The sequence below is a fragment of the Equus caballus genome, chromosome 14 (genome assembly GCF_041296265.1).
Source record: "Equus caballus isolate H_3958 breed thoroughbred chromosome 14, TB-T2T, whole genome shotgun sequence".
Lineage (NCBI taxonomy): Eukaryota > Metazoa > Chordata > Mammalia > Perissodactyla > Equidae > Equus > Equus caballus.
Window position 1 is genome coordinate 101,560,786 of NC_091697.1, and position 23,951 is coordinate 101,584,736.

Below are 23,951 nucleotides of genomic sequence, written 5' to 3' on the forward strand. Positions count from 1 at the left end.
TGGGCAGACTGGGGCCTCAGACTCTGGGTACGTGACTCTGGTATGGCGGAGAAGGCCAAGGACCTTTAATAACTGTGACGTCTGTCTTGAAGGCCCACAAGCTTGACTGCAGGTGTATTTAGAGAATGACAAGTTGGCAACTTCATTACAGAATGAAGCTCATTTGATAGGACAGAGGTTCATGGGGATGGGAAAACAAGCAAGACTCACACAATGACAAAGGACCTTTTCAAAGCCTTGGTAAAGAGAGGAACGACAGAAGATTATGTAGTTCTAGAAGCTGTAGAGCAGACAAGGGCTGCAGGCGGCAATGATAAGGAGCAGCAGTGTAGGTTCTTACAGAAGGCTGTGGGAGCAGAAGGCTCGTACCCAAAAAGAACCGTCAGGACCGGGTAAGTGAAACAGAGGGCGAGGAGACCAAGCAGCGGGGCAGCAGGAGCAATGATGAGGTGGCAGAACAAGCCCATACGTCTTAGAGAACACCACCATTCGCCCAGCAGGTTTGGAGGGCACATGTGAGTGACTCTGAGGATATTCATGGAGACGTAAGTCACAGGCAGGGATCTAGACCTGCCCTGTCCAATACAGTAACCACAAGCCACGTGTGCTCACTTAAACTAAAATTAAGTAAAATTAAATTCAAAATCCAGTTCCTCAGTCCTACCAACCACATTTCAAGTGTTCATTAGCCACATATGATACCATTTTTCTATTTTCTCAGAAGGTCGGATTGCCCAGCACTGGTCTAAAGGGCTCTGAATGCCCAAATGAGCCATTTCCCTACCTCTACTTGGAAGGTGCCTGGGGTCCACACGCCCAGCCCTGGTCAGAGCCAGTCCCCAGCATGGAGGCCAAGGAGGGAAAGACATTCCTTGGAGCCTTGGCTCGACCAGGTCCGCATGGCCTGAAATCCACCCTGCCCAGCTTCTGCCTCCATTTCTTGCCGAGCACATCAGTTCCTTCTCCAACCTGCACTCTGGCCTGAAGCCAAGCCTGTCTGCTGGGGGCCAGACTCCCCTCCCGGCTTTTGCCTGCCCTTCCTTGGGACTGCTGGCCCTAGTCAAACAAGCATCATCTAGAAGCCTGATTCTTGACAACTTGAACTGCCATGCCAGGGCCCCTACTCCAGCCGACCCACCCCCATGGATGGCACAGCTGGCCCAGACTGAGCCAAGACCCCTTTCAACCCTGGTGGCTACTCCCCTCAGGGCTCCTCGTCCCCCAGCCTGGTTGCATTCTTCCTGGCCTCCCCTCTTCACTGTGGTCCCAACTGACTGCTGAAGATATTTGTAGATTTTTGAACAGAAAAGTAAGGGACATGATGAAAATGATATTTTAGAACTATTTGCCAATTGTGACAGAGAGGATAGTTTGGAGCAGGTGGAGACCAGAAGAAGAGCAAGGCAGGTGGCAGTGGGTGAAACTGGGAAGGGAGGTGAGGAGCCTTGGGCTAGGTGGAAAGGTCAGGAATGGACAGGAAGAAATCCAGTTGATTCTCCCTCCTCAGACTCTCTTCATCTCTCCTTTCCAACTGTGACGTCTTAAAGCTTGGATTCCACACAAGTAAAATCAAGAGTCACACAGTTTGTTTAAAATCATGGATCCAGAAAAAGTGAAAACACAGGAGGGTCTGCCACAGCAGTTCTCTCGGCGTCCCAGAGGCCAGGAGTGCGCTATTTGAAACATGAAATGAAGGCACTTGAGACCTGACTGCTCTGTGCTGGGACCGCACAGGTCAGCGCACTCTCCCTCCCAGAATCTACGGAACCTGCCCTGGGTCTGAGAGAGCCAAGGACCCAAGTTGTCAAGCCTGTTGAACAAAAGATACAATTCTGTTTTCTAGAGGCTTGAAATTTATTACTGGAGGCTAGACGTTGGTTTGGGTTCTTAAGAGTCCGAGTGTCGAAGGAAATTTTCATGAAACCAATCATTAGCTCCAGCTCTAAATCTCCTGATGATAAACTCTGGGTCTGAGTGATTTTAACTCCGGGCAGGGGCTGGGGCCTTAAGCATTGCATGGCACTGAACATCAATGAATCACAATTGCTCTCACTTGATGAAATGCGACTTTAAATAACTCTTGGAGATGGTGTCCTTATGAACCATGTCAGAAAATCAAACTCTGTCAAGTAGGATGCAGGGAGAAATGTGCAGCGGGAGATATGCAAATCCCAATCTGTGGGCCTTTTTCTGGGAACTCACGAGCACTGAAGGCTTCCTTTTTAAGCATTACATTTGAATAATGCCTCGCGTTTGTCCGATACTTTACAATTTCAAAGCTCTTCCCTGTACCTGACTTCATGTGATCCTCACAACCCCAGAAGGAAGCAGACCAGGCATCATCGTCCCCTCACAAGATCGATGAGGCATATCAGGTATGCTCAGGGTTAACCAGCTCCAATAGGAATAGGAGCCGCCAATAGGAAGCCAGTCAAGGGTGGAGCCAGGACTAAAATCAGGTTTCTGGCTCCCAGTCCAGTGCTCTTTTATTCGACCATCCTGTGAGCATATTCAGATTATAACATGCTTGCCCTAGCTCTCTGAGACTAATACCGGTTAATGGCTTTTTCACATCAACCAACTAAACAATACTAACAATATAGACCAGAGGTTAGCAAACTTTTTCTGTAAAGGACCAGACAGCAAATATCTCAGGGTTTGGGGGCCATTTAGTCTCTGTTGCAACCAGCCAACTCTGCCACTGCAGTACAAAAGCAGCCACAGGCAATATGTAAACAAATGAGCAGGACTGTGTTCCAATAAAAGTTTGTTTAGAAAACAAGCAGAGGGTCCTATTTGGCCTGTGGGCTGTAGTGTGCCAACCCCTGATATAGACCAATGCAGGGAGGGTATTGCGGATCTACGGCTTCCTCACTCCTCTTGACTTCTTTGTGGATGGAGCCCTTTGAGCATTACCCTTGTGGTCTCTCCCAACTCTGGGGTGAGTTTACCAAGAAAAACTGGCCATGCATGGCCCTGAAGCCCCTTCCTCGTCTCTGTCTCTTGGTTATAAGCTTCGCAAGGAGACACACATCCTTCTCTGCTTCTCCAGGGACCAACTCTGACATGCAAGGTGGGGCAGCTGGCCTGGCCAAGGTTCTGAGTGGGGATAAGTCTGTCTATTAATAAGATTCAATATAAGAAATCTTCTCGCCCTCAGGTATGAACCACAATTTCTAAAATTAGCTTCCTCAGTCATTAGAGAAATAGTGTAGTCTCCATACACTTGACTCTTGGTTTTCCCTCTTAGTTGGCTCAGAACTTGGGCAGAGAGGTGGGATGCTATTTATCAGGGCCCTCAGAGACCTCTGCCTAGACATCAACTCATGACACTTTGATTCAGAAGGGAGGGGCAGGGCTCCAGCTTACCTCTGTGGTTCAGAGCAGTGCATGTACCACGTGGTCTCCCCTTGTCCCAGGGCACCAGCTTGCACAGCCGAGCTGGAGCAGATGCCAAGTCGATAAGCTGGACAGTCTGTGACTGTGGTTTCCCAGTAATGCTGGCCACAGGCAGGCAGCTCCTCGCCCAGCACTGATGGGATTCTGTAGGCAAAGTTGATCAGGAGTCGCCAGCCTTTATCTCATAAACATCAACATTTACAAACTCATGCACAGTTTAAGCAGGATTCTAGCCTTGGAAACTTCTGGAATTTGACTAAAGAGATTCGTTGTTCATTGTGCCCCTAACCTTGACTTGATCACCACAGAATTCCCCAAAAACTCCATATGTCTTTGACATATCTCCACTACCACACACAACAGGCATGCACTGCACATTGTATCTCTTGAAGGATCTGGGAACCAGGAAATAACTAGAATAACGGCAGGACAAAAAGAAATGGCATAATCTCTGCTTTTAAAGAGACTGATTAAAAACAAGGGAGGCAGGTAGGGAGTTCCAAGAGAATGTGACTTGCAAAGTTTTCCAAAATTTGCAAAAAAAGGAGTCTCCAAAACCTTCTTTAACAACGCGTTCCATAGTCTGCTGACCTTACTGGGCACCAAGACCAAATGAGGTGCTGCTCTTTACTAACAAGGTGCTGGTGAGGCCCGCGCAGAGCAGAGCGTGGAATTACCAGGTGCGATGAGCCTGCTTTGAGGGGGCTGTGGTCAACAGCCTTTGGGACTCTGGCCTCTCTGCGTTGTAGTAGCTGCGTTTGAGGTTGTTGAAAGATCTCTTTTTGTCTCACCTTAGCTATTTTTGAAACAGGCACAGTGAAATGAACCAAAGCACTTTCAACTGCTGGCAGGTGACCTTGTTTGCATGAATTGCTCAGTTTTGCTTTGAAATGGCTGAGACAGCAAGGAGGCATTTTTAACTTGAGCGGCATTAATATTCAGTCAGCACACTCTCCCTCTCCCCTTAACAGATGAGAAAACGATTCATGCAAGGGACTGTATTTCACCTTCTCATGTCTTTACCCAACAACCTCATTTCAGAGAGGCAGTTACTGACAGGCCCTTGCTCTCTGGAGCAAAGCCCGGCTGCCTGATATTTATGAGCTGATCTTCAACTTAATAATAAATAAATAAAATTCTATAAAATGCATTACAGTTATCATCAGTTATTATCTATGAACTCTTACCAACCTCGAGGCTATTTCTTTTCTTTTTTAATTTTTTGAGAAATCCAAAAAAGACAGAAAAGCTCAGTCTATTTCTTAAATCTTTTTTTTCCTGAATTCACTCATTTGTATATGTTTAGCATCTGCAGTGTTCCGGGCTCCATCCTAGATTCAAAGATTCAGAAGATAGGGATGCTGCTTGAGGATGATTCAGGATCGAGTGGCTGACAAACCACACATGTGCTCAGACCTTTTCACAGAAATGATCAAAGGGCTCCAGGCCCTAGAGAAGGCTGGGCCATCTCCAGGAGCAGGTGACACCTGAGCTGGGCCACAGACAGGGGAAGAGCAAGCTGACAGGAAAGCAGGGCAAGTGTCCGCTGGTCAGCTCAGTGCTTTATCTTGAGCAGGGGGCAGCCCACACCAGCGCATCAGCGCCAGCAGTGTGGGGTTCACGTTGGGTATGGTTTTCAAAAGCCTTTCACATACTTTCTCCCACTCGACCATTTTGACCCTCAAAATAACCATGAGAGACTGCAGGTAAACTGCAGAGCAGGCTCCCCTCTGTGCCTTCAGCTTTTTCCTCCTTTACTTGGATCCTTCTTTTTGTGGGAGCTACTGGGGAGGGGCAAGAAAGTCTGAGAACCCTGCATGTGGCCCAAACTAGAAACTCAACTGAGTGTCATTCTCCTCCACTCCTTTTCAAATGGATGGATACAAAATCAGGTTTGCTGTTGAAAATAATAGAAGAACAAACCTGGACTCTTTTTTCATTAAACCAAAGATGATGCCTTAATAGAGCCTATGTTTTAAACAAAACCGTCTGTGTTTATAGTTCTGGTAACAATATGGACACTTGCTCCAAGTTATGAACTATCTCTGTCACTTTCCGCTAGTAATGAACCGGAACGGAACTGTCTGGGAGTGCACACATTTATATTCAATACCACACACCCGGGCGGGGTCATTAAACCAAGAATGTGTTCAGGGGAGGCCACACTGAGGCGACAGCCCTCAGAAGACTCTCCTGCAGAGGCATCTCGTGCGTTCTTCCTCTACTTACTCTGTCAGCCGTCTCCGCTCAGCGAAGCTGATCACTGTCCCGTCTGAGGAAATCTGCAGAGCAGGATGGGCCGTTTCTCTCAACAAGAGGAATCTGGTTCCTGTTGCAGTGAAGAAAAGAGGACTCTAATATGGCCACGTCAAGCGCTGTCCCTGGGCCAAGCCCCGTATGTCAGACCTTAGTCTCCCTTTCCTCTGACATCAAAATCCCCCACCCAGGCTTTGCAGATCCGCAGCTGAAAATGCCATCCCTGATAAGGCAGTAGTGGATGCCAGAGGCTGGGTACTACCTGGTGCGCCTCCTATGCTAGAGCTCACTCTGCTATGCAAGGTGTGCTCCTTGCAACAGCAGCACCTACATCACCTGGAAACTAGTTAGAAAGAAGACTCTCAGGCCCCACCCCAGACCTACTGAATCAGAATCCATACTTGAACAAGGCCCCCGGGAGATTCACATGCACGTGAAGTCTGAAGATGCACTGGGGCAACCTGCAGGAGTGGCTCTAACAGTGGAAGGTGCAGGCACCACACTGGGGCTGGGGGAAAACATTTCTGGGCAGGCAGCTCTCCTGTCTTTATAAACATCAGGCTGGCCCTGACTACACCACAAACAAGGCACCTGCACAAGGTTTTGCTGGCTAAGCAAATCATTTAAAGTAGCACCCTCAATCGTGTGCCAACTTTGAGTCTAGGCTCAGACAACATAATGACCATTTTTTTCATTCCTCACTTCTTTTCGGTCTTTTTTAAGCACCCAAGCAGATTGCTAATGGGTAACCAAGACTGAGAACTTCTAAGCCAGAAAAATAAAAGCAACGTCTTAACCTTTGACCAATCTTGGGTCCTCATGCCAAAAACCAAGCACAGCCAGCAGACTGGGGCCTTTAAGAAGCTGCTCTCTGGGTAGCAGAAAGGAAGGAATGGGAATGCCTGGGAGACATTCACTGTGTGCAAAGGAGAAAGTACCTCTGGTGGAAATGAGGGCAGCTTCACTCTGTTCACTTGTCCCAAATGCATTGATGGCTCTCACGTAGAAAAAGTAATTATCACTGGGCTGAAGGTTAACTTTCAGCTGAAGTCCTTTGATTCCAGAGAAAGATCTAAACACAAAGCGAGAATAATAATTTTAAATATCATGCCGCTGCTAAACAACTCAGCATATTTTATTCCTGTAGTAAGTGAAGATCTTTTATTAACAACAAATAAATTAATCTTTCCTTTTTTATTTCCACCAGAGTTAGAACGCAAGATTCTACAAAATGGTCATTGTCCACTAAGATTACTTTATCAAATAATTTCTACTGTTGTCAACTTTTGTCAAATATGTGGTTTCCAGAATCTCTTTGGAATAGAATCAGACAAATGTTTTTTCTAATTCAGAAAACAGACTAATTTTTTGGTTAATGAATCTCCAAGATTACATTATTTTCTGTATCAATTTTTGGCTGGGAGGGCACTTTTTGATTGAGATGATGTTAAACCAATCTATAATACCAACGACCCTAATTATCTCATTAACAGATCCAGAATTGTGGAAAACTTAACGTGAGGGATGACTTTGTACATGGCCATCATGCCGAAGCCACTGAAGTTACAGAAACTGAAGATCTCTAAAGAAGATAATACCTTTCAAGGCAAGCTTAATCCTGGCAAGCAAAAAGAATTCTAACTGCCAAATAAAATCTCCAAAGTTGCTATTCCTAAATCTCCCATTTCCATTAAAAGAAAAGTGCTGTCGTGGTAGCTAATTGGCAGCGGGTTTGGTATATTCTAACAGCCCAACCATTTAAACACAAATGGATTTGCTGGATTCGAAGGCCGAGCTCTCTGAACCTGCCAATGAGCTGGAATAGTTTTGAGCCTCTTTTCCATTCTCTTTAGTCTGCTTGACATCATCGCCTAGAGCAATTATACAACTAAAGTACTCAGTACTCTTTCCTTTAGCCACGATTTGGAGAGGCTCTGGAGAGAGTTACAGGTGAGGCTCCTTACTGATGAAGGAATTCCTAACCTGAGTGCTGAAGAGCAGGCTCCTGTTCCTGGGAGATGTGCATTGGATGCTGGTTAACGAACTCAACAGTATGATAGCCTCCATGTTCGTTCTCAGAAGGGTAGGGGTTTCATCTACTTGTTTGTTTTTGTTTTTCTTTATGTTTGTTTTGTTATTAATGATTGTCCACAAAAGCGTTAGAATCAGGAGTGGCCACCGTTCATCCACAGATAGATTTTTTTCAGGTTATGTCTACTTCTGTTGACTACTTCACTTCTCAGTACCAACCTTAGAGAATACCACGGAGAACAGGAAAAGGAAAAGTATCATTGACTCAGAAAACAAACTAATTTAGAAGTTTTCTAAAGCAGAAAATCTGAAAAGAGCAACAATCCCCCCTCGCATGTCTAAAAGCACAAAAACTCACAATGTGTTCCTCTGAAGGAAGGGGGCAGGGGAGGGGAGAACCTGGGTCTATTTGTGGACCTGCTATTTAGTGCCTGTGTCTGGAAAAGGTCATCGCAAACTGCCCAAACGTTACTGGTTGTTATTTCAGAACCTACCCCCTGACCAGGCCCTCGGAGAGTACTATCTTTAGATGCACTGAGTGGATCGATGGCATTGAGCCACACGTCCACTGACAACTAATTATGCCTCAGTCAATTAATGAAAAACCATGTCCTACGAGTGAGAACGTAATTCCCTACTGATATCTAGAATATTGTTCTGGGGTACATGTATTGCTTATCTTATTTGAATTGATGGCTGAAGAGATGTTTTAAATGTACATTAATCATAACAAGCAATAAAATTATTGCCTCAATAAGCACACTGAGGTCTGAACTGAATTTCAGACTTTATTCACTCATTAAATATTTACCAATCACTTATCACGTGCCCAGGTGCCGTCTCTGCTGAAGGGGAAGCAACAAGGGTAGGTGAGGAAACTTCATCTCTAGAAACTGGAAGAACACACTGGCTTCGTTTTGTCACAATGTGGTTGTTAAATGCCAATGATGCTGGTTTGGGGGGGAAGTGTTTGCTCTTAAGTTTTATGAAGTCTGTCAAGGAGGAAATTCCATATATATAGTCAACTGCTTGTTGTGTCTCATCACTCATTTAAAGAATAAAGGTTTACATGGTACCGAAGCCAAAATACGGGAGCAGATCCTGCTTTTAGTGCATAAATAGGACACACAGACTTGAGGAATGTGCACCAGGCCCTCACTGCATCTGTGAAATAGGGCACCAGACAAGAAAGCGAAAGGAATACAAAATGTGGTTGTGTTTTATTGTTTGTAAGTTTCTGGCTTATGCTCAAGCACCAAGAACAAAGCAAAAAAGATCAGATACAAACGGTTCATTTCCATGTCTATTTATCCTGTCTGACCTCACTTAAATGTCACAAAAGTCTTCATGTCAGCTGTCCCTGCTTTCTAGCCAAAGGAAAACTTCAAAAATTTTGGAATTTGAAACCCGAAGAGTTGCCACCCTTCCATAGATTATTTTTTTATTTCAAAATAAAAAACTTGTCATAATTGCAACTGAATCCACATGACTTATGAGCTTTGAAGAGTTTGCAGGAGAATTCAAATTCACAGAACTTCCAAACTGAAGTAAGTGATTAGACAGCAAATGGAACCGTAGCATGTTGCTGGTGCTTAGGTAAGAAGGGATTTTAGCTTTATCAATAATATGACTGATCTGACTATGTGAGAAGTCTAGAGCCAACCAGAAAATTCAAAAGACAGTAAGAAATATGACTCAAATGGTCTCACTTTGGATCATAAGTGTGGGATTCTCCCTACAAGTGCCATAGGACAGTGGAAAGGGATGGCTTTATATGTATAGTTTCCAGGAATGTGAGGGCAAGGAAGTATCTGGAAACCCTGATGCATCAGCAAATTAGCTGATTGCTGATGGGGAATAAGCACACCGTGGAGTCTGCTCACGGAGCTCTGCTCGCAGCTGGTCTTCAAAGGACTCTCAACCTACGCACCTCTCCATTGGTAGGACAAAGGGCGTTTGTTAAACTCCAGTGCTGTAAAGCAGAGGGAAACGAGGTAAAGGAGACCCACTGTCTCCTCAGAAGGCTGAAGGGCTGCCATGTGCAGCAGATTGGTCTCCTCTTCTGTCGTTTCAGAGGACAAACGAGCGGAAGCCACCAGGAGGCTGATGTCTGCCCAATAAAACAAAAGCTATTCTAGCTTGAGCCCTTTCATTCTTTACTTTTTACGGGAAATGATTGAAAAGATTGCCACACGTAACCGTGGACAATGGGGCAAGAATCATTTTACATGGGAATTGAAAAGGATCTTTAGAAAGTAAAAACCACTGGAGACCTAATGCTTAATGAGACCATACTACAAGCATTCCCATTAAGTCAGAGAGACAGACATGAGGTTAAAAAAAAATTGGGAGGTGGGAGGTAAAATTATGAGCATTTGCAGATGATAGGACTGCTTATCTAGAAAACCCAAGAGAGTCAGCTGAGAATCTCTTATGTAATAAGAGAATTCAGTAAGACGGCTGGATGAAGACCTAACATAAGATTCCAAAGCCTTCATAGACACACAACAACCAGACAGAAGATAAAGTGAAAGAAAGATCTTATCTGGAATAGTAGCAAACATAATGAAAATGTGTAAGGTTTATATGAAGAACATTTTTAAAGATAGTACTGAGGGAAAACACAGAAGACTTGAGTAAAGGAAAGGCATATCAGTTCTTGGATAGAAAAATGCAACATAATAAAAACCTCAGTTCTTCCTAAGTTAATCTACCAATTTAACACAATCTCTAAAAATACTAAATAATCAGGGGCAGGGGAGTGGAGGAGACTACACAATCTGCTTCTAAAAAGCATATAAAAAATAAATGAGCAAATAGCAAAAAAGAAAGCATCAAGAGCAACCTAGTCTACCGTGAACTTTAAATTATAAAGCTATAATAATAAAAACAGCATGGTACTGGGTCATAAATAGATGGATCAATGGAACAGATTATATAGGTCAGGAATAAAGCTAAACACATAGGTTCCTAAGTATGTAACAATGGAACCATTTCAAATCAGAACAGAAAATGATGGGTTTTTCTTGTTGGGAAGGCTGGATAGCCACACTAAAAAAATAAAGTTGGATTCCCTACCTTGCACTTTCTACTGAAAGTAGTGTTAAATTAACATTAACATTAAAAATTATGCATGACAAAAATATCAAAAAATATTTGCAACTCATACCATAGATGAGGGTTAATGTTTTCTAAAAAACAAAGAGCTTTTACAAGTCAATAAGAAAAACATACTACAATCCAACAGGAAAAAATGGGTAAAGGAAATGAATACTTCATAGAAAGGTACATGGCTCCAAAATATATGAAAAGATACTCAAACTAGTAAGAGAGATGCATAATTAAAGCATAATAAGATCCCATTTTCTACCTATAAAATTGTCAAAGATCAAAAGTTTTATCACACCGTGTATGGACAAAGGTATAAGGAACCAAGCACTCTTACATGCTGCAGGCCGGGGTGGAAACAGCTACAGCCTTTATGGAGATGGTTTGGTAATATCTATCAAAATTCAAAATGTACATATCTTTTAGCCAGTCATTCTGCTTCTAGGACTTTATCCTACAGATATACTTGCATGTGTGTGAAATGATACACGCACAAGGTTTTTTCTGCAGTATTGTTTGTGATGGCAAGGGAATGGAAACAACTTAAATGCCTCTCAACTGGTCAAATAAGTTTAATTCTATTCTTAAAACAGAATACAATAGTATTGTTTTTAAAATTGAGGCCATTCCATATGTATTGATATGGGATACTCACCAAAAATATTTTTAAACAAGAAAAGCAAGGCGGTAGAAATATAGAGAATATGCTACCATCTGTTGAAAAAATATGGATGCCTGTATATGCATAGGTTATCTGAAAGGATAAATATGAGTCAGGTAACAGGAATTGCCTCTGGAAGCAGAATTGAGTAGGTGAAGTATACGTAGAAAGGAGACAATTTTTACTGTATTCTCTTTTATATCTTTTGAATTGTACCATATGTCCATATTATCTATTCCCAGTCAATAAATAATTTCCTTTTAGAGCTATATTACAGGCTCAGGAGTTGGTTGAATGTGTTTACAGAATGCACATTCGCTTGTACTCTATAAAGGAGCTTCTTTAGGAACTTGATAATTCAACCATTCGTGTGGGATGGAAGGTAGGAGTGTACACGTGCTTGAAGTAAACCGAGGGGCTGGTAACCGGGAGGAGCAGCTGCACTCTGCTCTGCCATGCCTAGTACCGGATCGAGGCATGTTTTCTCCTCGGAGGAGGGGGCGGCATGTGTACAAACAATATGGAGGGATCCAGTGCCACGACTCCTGGAAGCAGCCTACGGCTGGTGTGTCAGTGCCGTGCACAACAGATGGCTAAGTATGAACTGCTTTTTAAAAACACAGTGGGCCTTACTGGCATTCCTCTTGGCAGCACCAACATTCAGCCCGTCAGCCAACACCACTTAATGTGAACTATGAACAGAGCACACTGCTGGGCCCTCGGGAAAGCAGCTAATGAAGTCACGTTTCCCAAACCTACCTGGGCACATTAGATCTTCTGACCTGGAATCTAAGAGGGGCTTGTGAATTTAAACTGAAAGAGCATCCCAGTTGCTTTTTAAGATCTGTTAGGTTTGGGAAACGTAATCATAAGATAGTGTGGGGTGAGAAGGGGTGGGAGGGAGAAACAGGAAAAAGAAGAAAAATCTTTGAGAACATAAGCAACATTAGATACAAGAACAATTAACTAAATAGCTCTAGCTTTTGGAAGCCAGTTATAACACCTTAACTAAGTGTAAATATGGAACTTTTTGTTTAGGATGAAAAATTTTGGTTAAATCAGGATAAAGAAGAAAATTCTTTACATGTTGATTTTCATTTTTTAAAAAAACTTGGTAAATAAAAAATTTAAAACAGGACTATTTTTTTTTTTTTTGCTAAATGAGCATATTGAGACTCAGTGTTAACTAAACATCGCTATTAGTTTGTAATAGCATAGAAACAGAACAGGAGGTGCTGAATGCTGCCGACCATGGGTCTCAAGCTTCCCCGTAATTAGAATCCCTCACAAAATCAAAGTGAGCCAAAGGATTCTGGCAGAAAGGTCCTGGGTTTTTGTTTCTTCTATAGTCACCCTCCAAAGGCTGAGTGATACCATTATATATTTCAGACAAAGAATCTCAGGAACCCAGTAACATCATGCTTCTGGATTCTCTGAGCTCCCCTTTATCACTCCCGGGGCACACCTGTGCACAATTAGTTGAGGTCCCCACAGAATTGCCTGCACAGACAGTGACTTCACATTATGCTTCCTGATCTAGTTTAAAAAAAGGTTACATAGGGAATGTTTTTGCATCTTTTGTAAAACTGCTCTTAGAGACAATCACTATTATCTTGTTCAATAGCCCTTATATAAAGATCTACATGAAAGAGTCATCTTAGAGCTGAATGTCAAGAAATATAATTGTCTCTCTTAGGGAAATGTTGTGCTTCCTTTTTGAAAAAAAGATGAGTTATGTAATCTCTTTCCTTCTCCCTCTTGCTATCTCCCCCTCTCTCCTGTTTTCACCTCAGCTGCCAGGAAGTTCAGATTTAAATTTCTGTTCCATTCAGGCACTGTTGTAACCTGTGCTTTCTGACACCATCTCCTCACCCCTGCGTTACCTGGCTTTTCTTCTCACAGGGCTGCTTTTAACGGTTCTGTTATGTCTAGTCTTTTATTGTGAGCAACTTGAATACTTCTGGAAATTGACAGAACATAAGCTAGAAGTGAAGGAACAGATTGGGTTTCCATTGACTGAAGTTTTACTATACAACCAGGAGGTGTATACGATTTTAAATGATCAAAGTTAAATCAGACTCATTTGAGAAGAAAGATTTCATTTAGGAAAAGCTGAGAATTCTGAGGGGGAAAAATCATCTTATAATTCACTCTCCCAAGGGTTTTCTGCAGAGGGACACTACAACCTGGGTCAGGAAAACAATGCCATATAAAGACTGGCTATTAGCTCTTACTCAATGAATTTTGGCCCAGTCGTGTCTGTGGCCATCCTGTCACCCTGTGAAGCAAGCATGTGGCAGGAATGACTGCTGTTTTACCCAGAGGTTGTGGAGAAGGTCAAATCACTTCCATCGATCATTGGTCAGTCATCACCGACACAGCCGAAAGCTTAGTAAAAAGTTTTTAAAAAGAAAGAAATGCAGGCATTCTTCATCTCCTGCTCGAGCTCTAAGTTCCTCAGGAAACTCACCCTCATCTGTCCTTATTATACAGACGGAAGGGCAGGTGTCCACAGCTGGAATATCCAACTGTGACAGACAGTTCTGTTCCTGCCCACCATGTGTAGCTCCAAAAGCTGGAAGCAGGAGGAACGTGGGCTCACAGGTCCAGGCCCCATCCTAGCCTGGGGATGCTCCTGGGGAGGGTGGCTGGGGTCCTGAGGAAGGGTCTCCCGGCTCACAGCCTTGGCCAGGGCTGGGGAGCAGGAAGTCCACTACCAACGACTTTCATGGTGTATTGAGTCTCACAGATTTGTCATTCAGTACACAGCTTCTCTCTGCACAGCCCACACAGCTAATCCCTGTACTATATTTCTCTCAGTTTTCCCTCCTCCACCCACAGTTCTACTGACTTTTCTCCACACAGGAGAGACAGAACAGCTGAGGAAACAGCAGAGCGGTGGAAAATTTTTGAAAGTGTTTTGAGCCCACCCAACCTGAGGAGAGCATTCAAAGAAAAACAGGAAAGGGTGAGTAGGAGCTCCCTCAGCCCCCGCACACAAGCCGGGGATTGTCACTCCCGCCCACCCCCAAACCCAATAGGGGCCGACTTCTGGGACTCAGCCACGGTGCCCACACACCAAAATATGCAAATGTGATTTCTATGAGGATTATGGAATGGAGGCAATTTCTCAGCTATGTATTTCAGACACTGCGTCATGGAATTTGGGGTCACAGTAGGCTCATTCCACTCAAAGACCCACTGTAAGAGTTCAACCCACACCTCTGGTCTTACATTGGACTATCTAGAGGCCATCATACTGGGAGAATGAATGCAGGTCTGAAGATGGATGTGTTTCTGTTCTGGCAACCAAAATTAGGCTCCCCAGTCTAAAGGGTAATCAATGCCCTCCCTGTGTGTGTGCGTGTGCTCATATTACTCATCCCTTTCTCCCTTTATTTCACTTCCTTTCAACTTCTCCTCCTACTTCAGACCAGAGCTTTTAAGGCTGTCTGTCTTTTCAGGGATCGGGGGTGAGAAAGGGATGTGAACTCATTTAGTTCTTAGTTCTTTTTAGTTCTCCCTCTCTCCTTTGCCAGAGATTCCAGCCAGTTAGATGACTTGGAATTGGCAAGGGCTAAAGGAGATTGGCTAATCCTGCCATTCATCCACTCATTCATTCATTAAACAGCGCTTTACAGATAAGGTTCCCATCCTCACCCAGTCAAATGGAGCCACATCAAACAGAAGCAATCTTTGATCCCCCTTACTCCCCTGCAGTGGCCTCTGGATCAATTTTTGGATCTGGTTTAGCATAGGGTTTTTGTATAGAACCTAGAACCTATGTAAGTGTTATGTAACCAATGGATAAAGACGATTATAAGTGTCCTTCCCTATGAGTGACCCATGAAAATGTTTCCAGCCCACAGATTACACTAGTCCTTTCTCCTAGTTAAGTATCCAAGCACTGAAATTAACTCATTCACCATTCTTCTTTACTTTGTTGGCCCAGTTTATTTCTTTTCCAATTTTGAATAAGTGATTATCCTCAAAGCTGGCCTAACTTTTCTTGTTGGTGTCAGTATTCTGTGTTCAATGCTAGTTGATATTTACACGTTCAGGTAACACATATTTATTGAGTAGCTACAATTTGCCAGACACTGTCCCAGGCACTCAGGCTGCTGCTTCACATAATGATCCCCTCATGGAGCCGAGAAGTGAGTGGGATCAGACAGGCCTTGCCTTGCTCTTCTTTCCAACACACAAAATAACCCTAATTATGCACTCCTGTGCAAAGAACCAAAGTGAAGAATGTGGTTCTAATAAAATGGAAAAGTGGGATTGTTTGCATTTGTTGGGTAGAGGTGATCAAGTTTTGAGGTTCTTTGTTTATCAATTCTACTATCTGTCTACAGCTGACATCTTGGAGCTTGAGCAATATAGATTACAGTTAAATAGTTAATGTTTTATAGAGTTGTGAACCATCAGGCACTGTAAGGAACGTTTTAAAGCTGGTCGTAAGAACCAGATGGTCAAAAGCCCTAGGACACATGGCCACTCCAGAAGAGCAGAAATTTCCTTCCCTCCTGAACTCTTAAATTGGAGAACCAAAAGAGATACAAATGAGTTCTGCAGCCCTGGGCCTCTGCGATTAAGGATGAATTATTTCACAGTCTGTTCATGCCAACCTGGGGTAAAGGCCTTGAGGCTTCTTGCGCCGATGAAGGATGACTCTGACGTGGTTCATCAGCAACAGACTGAGCAAACGGACAGGGTAGTGATTTGTGGCCAACAGAATTTTGCTTGCTTCAAAAAATTATCTGTTGTCAGACTCAGCAGGGATCCAGAGACTGGAGAGTCTTCCCTGGGCTGTGGATTGGACATACCATTCTACCTTCTGGCACTGAGGGGTCTTTTAGCACCTAATTGGGAAAAGCTCCATCTCCAACACAGCACCAAACTATCAACAAGGCTCTGCATGTGGAATTTCCCTTCATTTCTAAACTTGCTGGACTCTGTCCATTCCATAACAAAGGAGCCTTTTATTATGCCATAACTCCTATAAACTTCTGCTTATCCAGCCTCCCAGATGCTCTCCTTTAACAAGAAAAATAAAAATGAACCCACTAGCAAAGTCTCAAATAGAATAAACTAATGACAAGTCTTATGTTTTAATAAGCTAGACGTTTGTCTTAATGAAATTAGTGGATGGCCATTTTTTCTGCTACAAATGGAACTGTCATTGCTTTATTTGGTTTTGATAGAGGATTTGTTTGGAATGCATTGTTCATTTTTTATATCAAATAGACTTTCTTTTTTTTTTTTTTTTTCAGTTTTGAGGGCCCAGGATGATCAGGGAAAGGAAAAGCATTAACCAAAGGGTTCTGAATGGTACTGCATTCTCTTTATATATCTATGTTTTTCATGTGACAAAGGAAATGAAAGATACACAGTAACTCCCAGTTGTCAGGCTGTTGAGGTATGCTGACTCAGTCCGTGTAATGACACAAGTTCTAGAATTAGTGGAAAGAATAAGGCAGATCGATATTTGAGTCCTGACTCCAAACTTTCACTCCGTCATATCTTGGTTCACTCCGTTAATATCTTGGTCAAATTATTTAACCTCTCTGAGTCTCATTTAATGGAGATCATTACCTCCCTCCTAGGTTGTTGAGAGGGTTAAATGAGAGTTAGCACAGGTCCTGGCATGTTGAATGTCCTTGGTAAACACCAGTTCCCCTCCCATCACCCCTTTCCTTTCTCCCTGCAGCCACATTTATGAGATGATATCACAGTTCCCTCAGTGAGATGGCTACTAGGTCTCAGGGTTTCCAGATTTCTGCTGATTTAAGAATCCAACTGTGCTGATATTATTTATGCAAATGCCAGCTGGGAAGCGATGCCGTAACAAGGATGAGTCATTTCAGAGTGCTCCTTAACAGCCTGATATTGCCTCAGAAAGAGCTAGGTTTTCTTCACTGATGGTGGAGAATGGTGGGAGAGACTGCCTAGGGACTTGGGCACTCCTGATATAGGTGTTTGTAGAGAAGGTCCAGGACTCCCTTAAGTGACATTAAATAGGGGTTAGCAGCTTGGACTTTGAAATCTAACAAAATAGGATTTGAACCCTGATTGCTACTCACTAGCCAAGTAGCCTCTCAAAGCGTCTGTTTTCTTCGAGTTCTTGTTAGCATTAAATAAGGCAATGTGTATAAAGCACTCAGGACAGTCACCAGCACACAGTAAATGACCAAAAAAATCAGTTATAATCTCTCTGTCTCTCTCCCTCCTTTCCTCCCTCCCTTCCCCCAACCCTGGCCAGAGTTCACCTCTCCACTATTTGCTGATTATTGAAGGCTGCCTTTTAGCAGTCAGCACATTAATGGAGATGTTGTGTCTTGTAGAGTTACTGTGTTCTCACTTCTGCTGAAATGCCTACATCCCACCCATACACAGCCCACTTCACTTTAATGCATCCTTTGATCATTATTTTGTGAAGTCTGTCTTCACATACTTGAAAGAAACTATAATTATTGCTCAGTCATATGAAACCTCCCATCATAACTAAATAAACAGTTATTGATTGATCATGAAGATAATCAAGAGCTTAAACAATACAGTTTATTAAAAAGCTTTCTAATTTCATACCGTTATTTCTAAGTTCCTTATCCTACCAAAATAGTTTATCTCAGTGAACTTGGTTAAAAAAAGGTAAAAATGTCTCTATCAAAATGTAAATATTAACAATAGTGATCCTAGTATTCATCATGAAACATGAAGTTGCCTTATTGCCATGGCTTAGAGGTTAAGATAACAGCACCTCAGTAAATGAATTAACGTTTAACAAATACCCCTTTATTGATAAATTTTAGCTTAATAATTTTAGTGGGAGAGCTTCATATTTCTTTTTTTCCTGGAAAAACCTCTTTAGATTCTTCATGCTCTTGGTGAGGTGAGTATGTCTCTGCGATGATACATATGTAATTAGCTCCTTTATATTACTGATATACCATGGAAACACTCAGATTTACACTATATACAAACGCAGTATTAGTTTCCTGAGTTAGGTGGTACCTATTCTGATATAACTACTAAAAAGTTCATAAAATATGCATAAATCCTGTCTAATCACTCAAGTTAAATATACTCAAAGAATGTTCTACGTTATTAAAATTCACATACATTTTTCTTACAAGGGAGTTATTATTCTGCCTTGTAGCATGTGTTTTATTACAAACTTGGAGTTCATTGACGAATAGTGATGGAGTTACAAATAGAGACAACAGCTTAATTAGCTCAGCAGGTTTTTGGGAAGCCCTTCTCCCTCTGAGCAGAAGCTCAGAGGTTAGCTTATGGCCCTGAGCCAGCTTCCTGGCACCCCTGGGTCTCCCCATGGAGAAAAGGGGTCTCCTCGTGGAGGGTGATCTTTACCTGAGGCCCTCGCCCTCTGGGGAATGCTGTCTGCAGTACTCCAGAGTGTAGGTCTCTGTGGCCTCCGGGTTGGCAGGCCGCCATCGGATGGTGGCCGTGTTCCAACACACGGTACAGTCCTCAGCACAGATCACAGGGGTGGAGGGTGCTGCAGAGAGAGAACCACGTCAACTGTGGAACAATCGACACCAGCTCTGCTTCCCTGGTACCCTGGGAAGAATGCCTGGGCATGATTTTATATAATTTTTGATTTAAAAATACATTCTGGGTTGAAAACCCAAAAGGTATAAAAATTTATATTGTAAAAAGTCTCACTCCCACCCTGCCTTCCAAATTGCCCAGTTTTCATCCATCCCCAGTCAGATAGCTTCTCATATTAGCTTCCTGTAAATCCTACCAGAGTTTCTTTATATGTATACATATAACAAAAACAAGCAAACAAAAATAAAGATTCTTGTGCCCCTCCCTTTACATAAAAGTTAGCCATGATCTTGCCTCCAGTAGGTGCTTAGTGAATATTCGCTTTAAAAGGCAAGAAGAAAGGATAAAAAGGCAGGAGTAAGTCATTGCTTCCCCTGAGGTAGTTGCAATGATCTAAAAGGCAACGCAAACTCAGCTTGTGCTACCCCTGCGTCAGCGCCCTGTGGAAAGATCCCATCACGGATGCACTCCCAGCTGACTACTGCTGCTGAAAACGCGGGGGCTCCCAGCACCCAGATGATGAAGACTGGGCTTCTGACCCCAGCAAATGTGAGTCTACGCACTAGCCTTTCTCACCTCATGTCTTTACTCTCCTTGTTTTTAAGTCAAAGAAATAATACCAAACTTCTTCTCTTGTTCTGCACACTCCATATTGTTTCTCACCTTGATGCCTCTGCTCATATGTCTTCTTCAAAAGGAATACACTCCTTTAACACATGACTTCCTACTGATCCTCTCAAGGATGTAGCTCAGGCATCAGTTCTAGGAAGCTGATCCTGGTCCTGCCCCTTCCCCAGACTGTTTCGGGTACCCTCTGGAGTGTTCTCATAATAACCTGTGCATAACTGGATCATGGCCCTTACCACAAATTGTGTATGATCTTTTGTTGTCTATCTTCCCTACTTGACTATGAGCATCTTGAGAATAGGAACCTAGTCTTATTCATCCTTGTATACACAGCACTGTACAACACCCAGCATGCAACAGGTGTTTAATAAATGCTTACTGGTTGACCTTGTAGTCTGTGAAGAATTGAGTATTGCCTTGTAACACCCCTGTGACATCTCCTTACCTGTTCTAAAAATTGCCCTTTCACTGGGCAGGCTACATCCGGTAAAGTTCACAGCCATTACCCACACTTGGTAGCACCGGTCGGGTTCCAGATCTTCAAAAACACAGTAGCTTTCTTTCACTGTCACTCTGTATTCTTCGACCAACTCTAGAATAAACACAGTCACAAACTCTAGGGTGTCTTCCAAAGTTAAATGAAAGTTACAGTTATTGGAAAAATTGGTCTATGACTTTTTTCAGTGGAAAACCCAAACTGATAAACGTATAGATATCATTATGTGAGTGCTAGCACTTTAGAATACATAACAAAGCAATAACATCTGAAAAGAGATATTTGGAGTGACATGGTACTACTTGTGAACACTTATCAGAAAACAACAGCATATTAGTAAGATTCTGAGCTTCCTGCACCACAGGTAAAGTAACTTATTTCCATAGCAAATACTAAAATTGCACAGAGTTTATGTTAACTTAAATCTCAGTAATACACTCTCAAGAAAATTCTTAAGAAGCAATGCCAATATTTCAGGAAAGTATGTAATAAAATAAGGGCAACTCTATGTTTTCTAAGCTTATGATGTTATAAAGCATCTTTACAGATTGGTAAACCATTTTAGTATTCAGTATGGTTTTCAGATTCGAAGTTTCAAGTCCTGGTTCCTTCTCATGAATTCCAGAATTCTTTCAACTAGAGCTTTCTTCAAGTTATAGAAATACTTAAATAACTTCGATAGGTCATAAACTATTCTAAGAAGTAACTTTGTTCAGTCAAAACATTTCTTTAAAGTTCTTCAGTTATCTTACTTTCAGCATTTTAGTAGTAAATAGTACTCAATACCATTCTGATCACCTGCCCCTTTGGGCTAATCTGATTACTCTTACTGAAATTTTCCATCCTTTGAAAAGAATGATTTTGTTTTTTAAATTAACCTCTGGTCATTTCAGTTCTCCTCCCTCATTGGTCTTGAATGACACATCTTCAAAACCCCTCCAGTTAAGAAACCCAGATTGTTTCCTTTTAAAGAAAATTTAGGAGCTCTTCAACTCAGCAGCTTCCTTCAACTGCATCTCTCTTTCCCAGTGAGCTATACTTGCTGGACAGATAGTTTGGTTTAAATAACGTCATAAGGACTTATACACTGAAAAACGTTCCCCCATAGCCTAGAAAGTGTGACTGCAGTTTTCAATGGAATCAGCCTTTGAGGCTACGTCCTGATACCCCGGTACTCCTTCTAACAACACTCGTAACATACGTGACTGGAGACCCATTACATGTAGCATGGTGGCACAGTATAGATCATCGGATTAGCTAACTGGCATCAGCAGAGGCGTTGGAGAATGAGACACAGGACAAGTAAGTGTTTGGGGGGTAGTGGGGAAGGTAAAGCACTTAAAAAAAGTATTCCAGGCAACAAATAGTTGTTAAGAGGCGTCTTGAGAGCCAGGAAGCTCCCTGATATAACTGGACATACAGGGAGATGCAGTGTGGCGTGAAGTGTTGTGACAGGTATACGGTAATAGGTCCCCAGTAAAACAGGATTTCCTATGGACAAACCTGGCTAACTTTACACTATGCCCATGGTTGCTTTTTTTACTTCTTAAAAATTCAAATAAGTATCACATGACATCTCGAAAGATTTAAATATCACTAACAGTGAAATACAGTATTTCTTATTACAAATTGGGCTCCTGTGGCATGTCTATCCTGCCGCGTGCTGAGCTAGTTTCCAAAATAGATGGTTCCGTCTTCAGCAAGCAACACGGAATGCCAGCACTCCCAACCCTGAAGCATCAGGGATCACGACCTCAGCGTGCCTGGCTCCTGGGTCCTAAAAGAAGTCCTACTCAACAGAGAGATATTTACAGAGGCTCAACTCTAAGACGTGCCATCCAGTCACTCCACTCTGCACTTTCACCTCTATCTGCACATTAGTTTGGGACACCAGAAGTCTACACCGTACCTAGGCCCATGCCTTGAGAAGTGTGAACTCTGAATTAACCTTTATAGCTTGTTTGTAGCTTTTATCAAAGGTGGATTGAGAAAATGCCAACAATGACACCCAATACTGCATTTGCACTAAAATTGTGGTAGAAGACACTGTCCTACATACAGCTCATTTCTTCTCTACAAAGAAGCACACACTACACTTGTCTTTTAGATTTCAGTACTAACTGAAACTTTGCTGTCCCTGAAACTCTGGTATGTTACCTCCTTCTGGAAAATGAGAATCACTTAATTGCTCCTGTTATCCTGAGAGCTCAAAGCTATTAAATTTGAATGTCAATTACAATATTCATGTCGACCACTATGATGATATTTATGCATTTTTGTGTTTTGTGATCCTGATATGCAAATTTTGCTTCTGTGTTATTTCATTATATGGCGGTTGGTTTGTTGTTGTTGTTCTTGTAAGTGGCCATCAGTGCTTTGTGGAAAAAGTTATAATAGGTGAACGTTTAAAGACTTCACATTAAGATGCAGGAATGTACACAGGCTCCTGTGTTTGTGTTAGCAATCCTACCGTTTACTTCTTGGTCATCCTGTGGCTCCTCCATGCAGTAAACCTGGAAGGAGTCAACAACGTCTTCCTTATTCATGCTCCAATAAACTGCAATCGTCGTGCTAGTGGCAGAATTTGGTTCCTGAGGTTCTAGTCTTGGAGGCTGTGGAACTGGAATATAAGACAGATTTACTATAACTAATGCTGTTTTTATTGATTGATCTTTTTATTTTTGCAAAAGTCACCTATGCTTATTAAAAAGAATTCAAACAACACAGAAATACATGGAGTAAAAGTGGGAAGGCTCCCTTGTTCCCAACGCCTCCAACCCAAAGGATATTCCTTGGAGGCAAGCACTGTTGCAGTTAAGTGTATCCCTCCAAAATGTTCTCTGTACATTTGTGCATGTGCACAGATAACACACACAGACGTAAACAAAAATGAATCCCCAGGTAATATTCTTCTGTAGTCCTGTATTTAGAGCAACAAACGTATACAGGTTAGAGGATGCATCAAATGATTTGGTTTGTCTTCAAAACAAAAACTTGAGTATGCTTTTCTAGATAACCAGCACTATATCGTTCTACATATGATGTTGTCCCTGGTATCAGTTCCCCTACATTAAACTCAGTATATGCAGGGTTAAAACCAAAGCACTCATTCCCTGCTTACTCCCTGACTCCCTGGCTGCAGAATCCACTATCCACCATAGAGACAAAGAGCCAAGGTCACCTACCTGCAAATTCCCTTATCATCCTCCTCCCCTGGAAGCAGCGTCCCAAGGCCAAAGTCAGGCTACTGGGAAAGCTCCAACGAGCAAGCCCACTGACTCCCGTCCTCCCCCCTCCTCCCTCCCCCCCCCTCCCCCCGCCACCCCCACACCAACAAGCAGCCACATTCCTCACAAATGTTTAAAACCCCTGGCCTCCCTTTCGGGGAGACAAGACGAAACACGACAAATTTGAGGGCTCACTCTCATCTCCTAGCTGATACCACCCGAAATAAAAACCCCTCTCCTTGCCATAAGCCTGGCGTTCCAGTTTTTATTTGGCCCCTCTTGTGTGGCAGGTAGGGAACCTATGTTTGTAGGCGCTAACACATAGAGTCTATATTCACAAAAGAGACAATGGAAGCCCTTTTTAGCTATGGTTGTTATATCACCAAGGCTGAAAAAGACTTGCATGAATAAAATATCAAAATACACTTTCTGAAACTACTATCCTATTTTCTCTTTCCAACATGCCCATATCTATAAGTTTTTCAAAAATTAAACAAAATGTAGAAATTACATAGGGGAGAAAGTACCCTGTTAACTGATTCAAATATAAGATTTAGATATCTAGTATAACTCT

At 42.6% G+C, this 23,951-nt stretch overlaps 1 protein-coding gene across 1 annotated transcript in view; it reads right to left on the minus strand.

Annotated features, from left to right (window-relative positions):
* The window catches only part of CMYA5 (cardiomyopathy associated 5), an 84,704-nt gene that overhangs the window by 1,947 nt on the left and 58,806 nt on the right, over positions 1-23,951 (minus strand). Inside the window, exons 7-12 of the mRNA XM_023618100.2 lie at positions 22,621-22,770; positions 20,100-20,246; positions 18,827-18,974; positions 6,594-6,727; positions 5,629-5,728; positions 3,370-3,543 (exon numbers count right to left, since the gene is read on the minus strand). Of these exons, the coding sequence (XP_023473868.1) occupies positions 3,370-3,543; positions 5,629-5,728; positions 6,594-6,727; positions 18,827-18,974; positions 20,100-20,246; positions 22,621-22,770 (853 nt within the window). The remainder of the gene's footprint in view (positions 1-3,369; positions 3,544-5,628; positions 5,729-6,593; positions 6,728-18,826; positions 18,975-20,099; positions 20,247-22,620; positions 22,771-23,951) is intronic.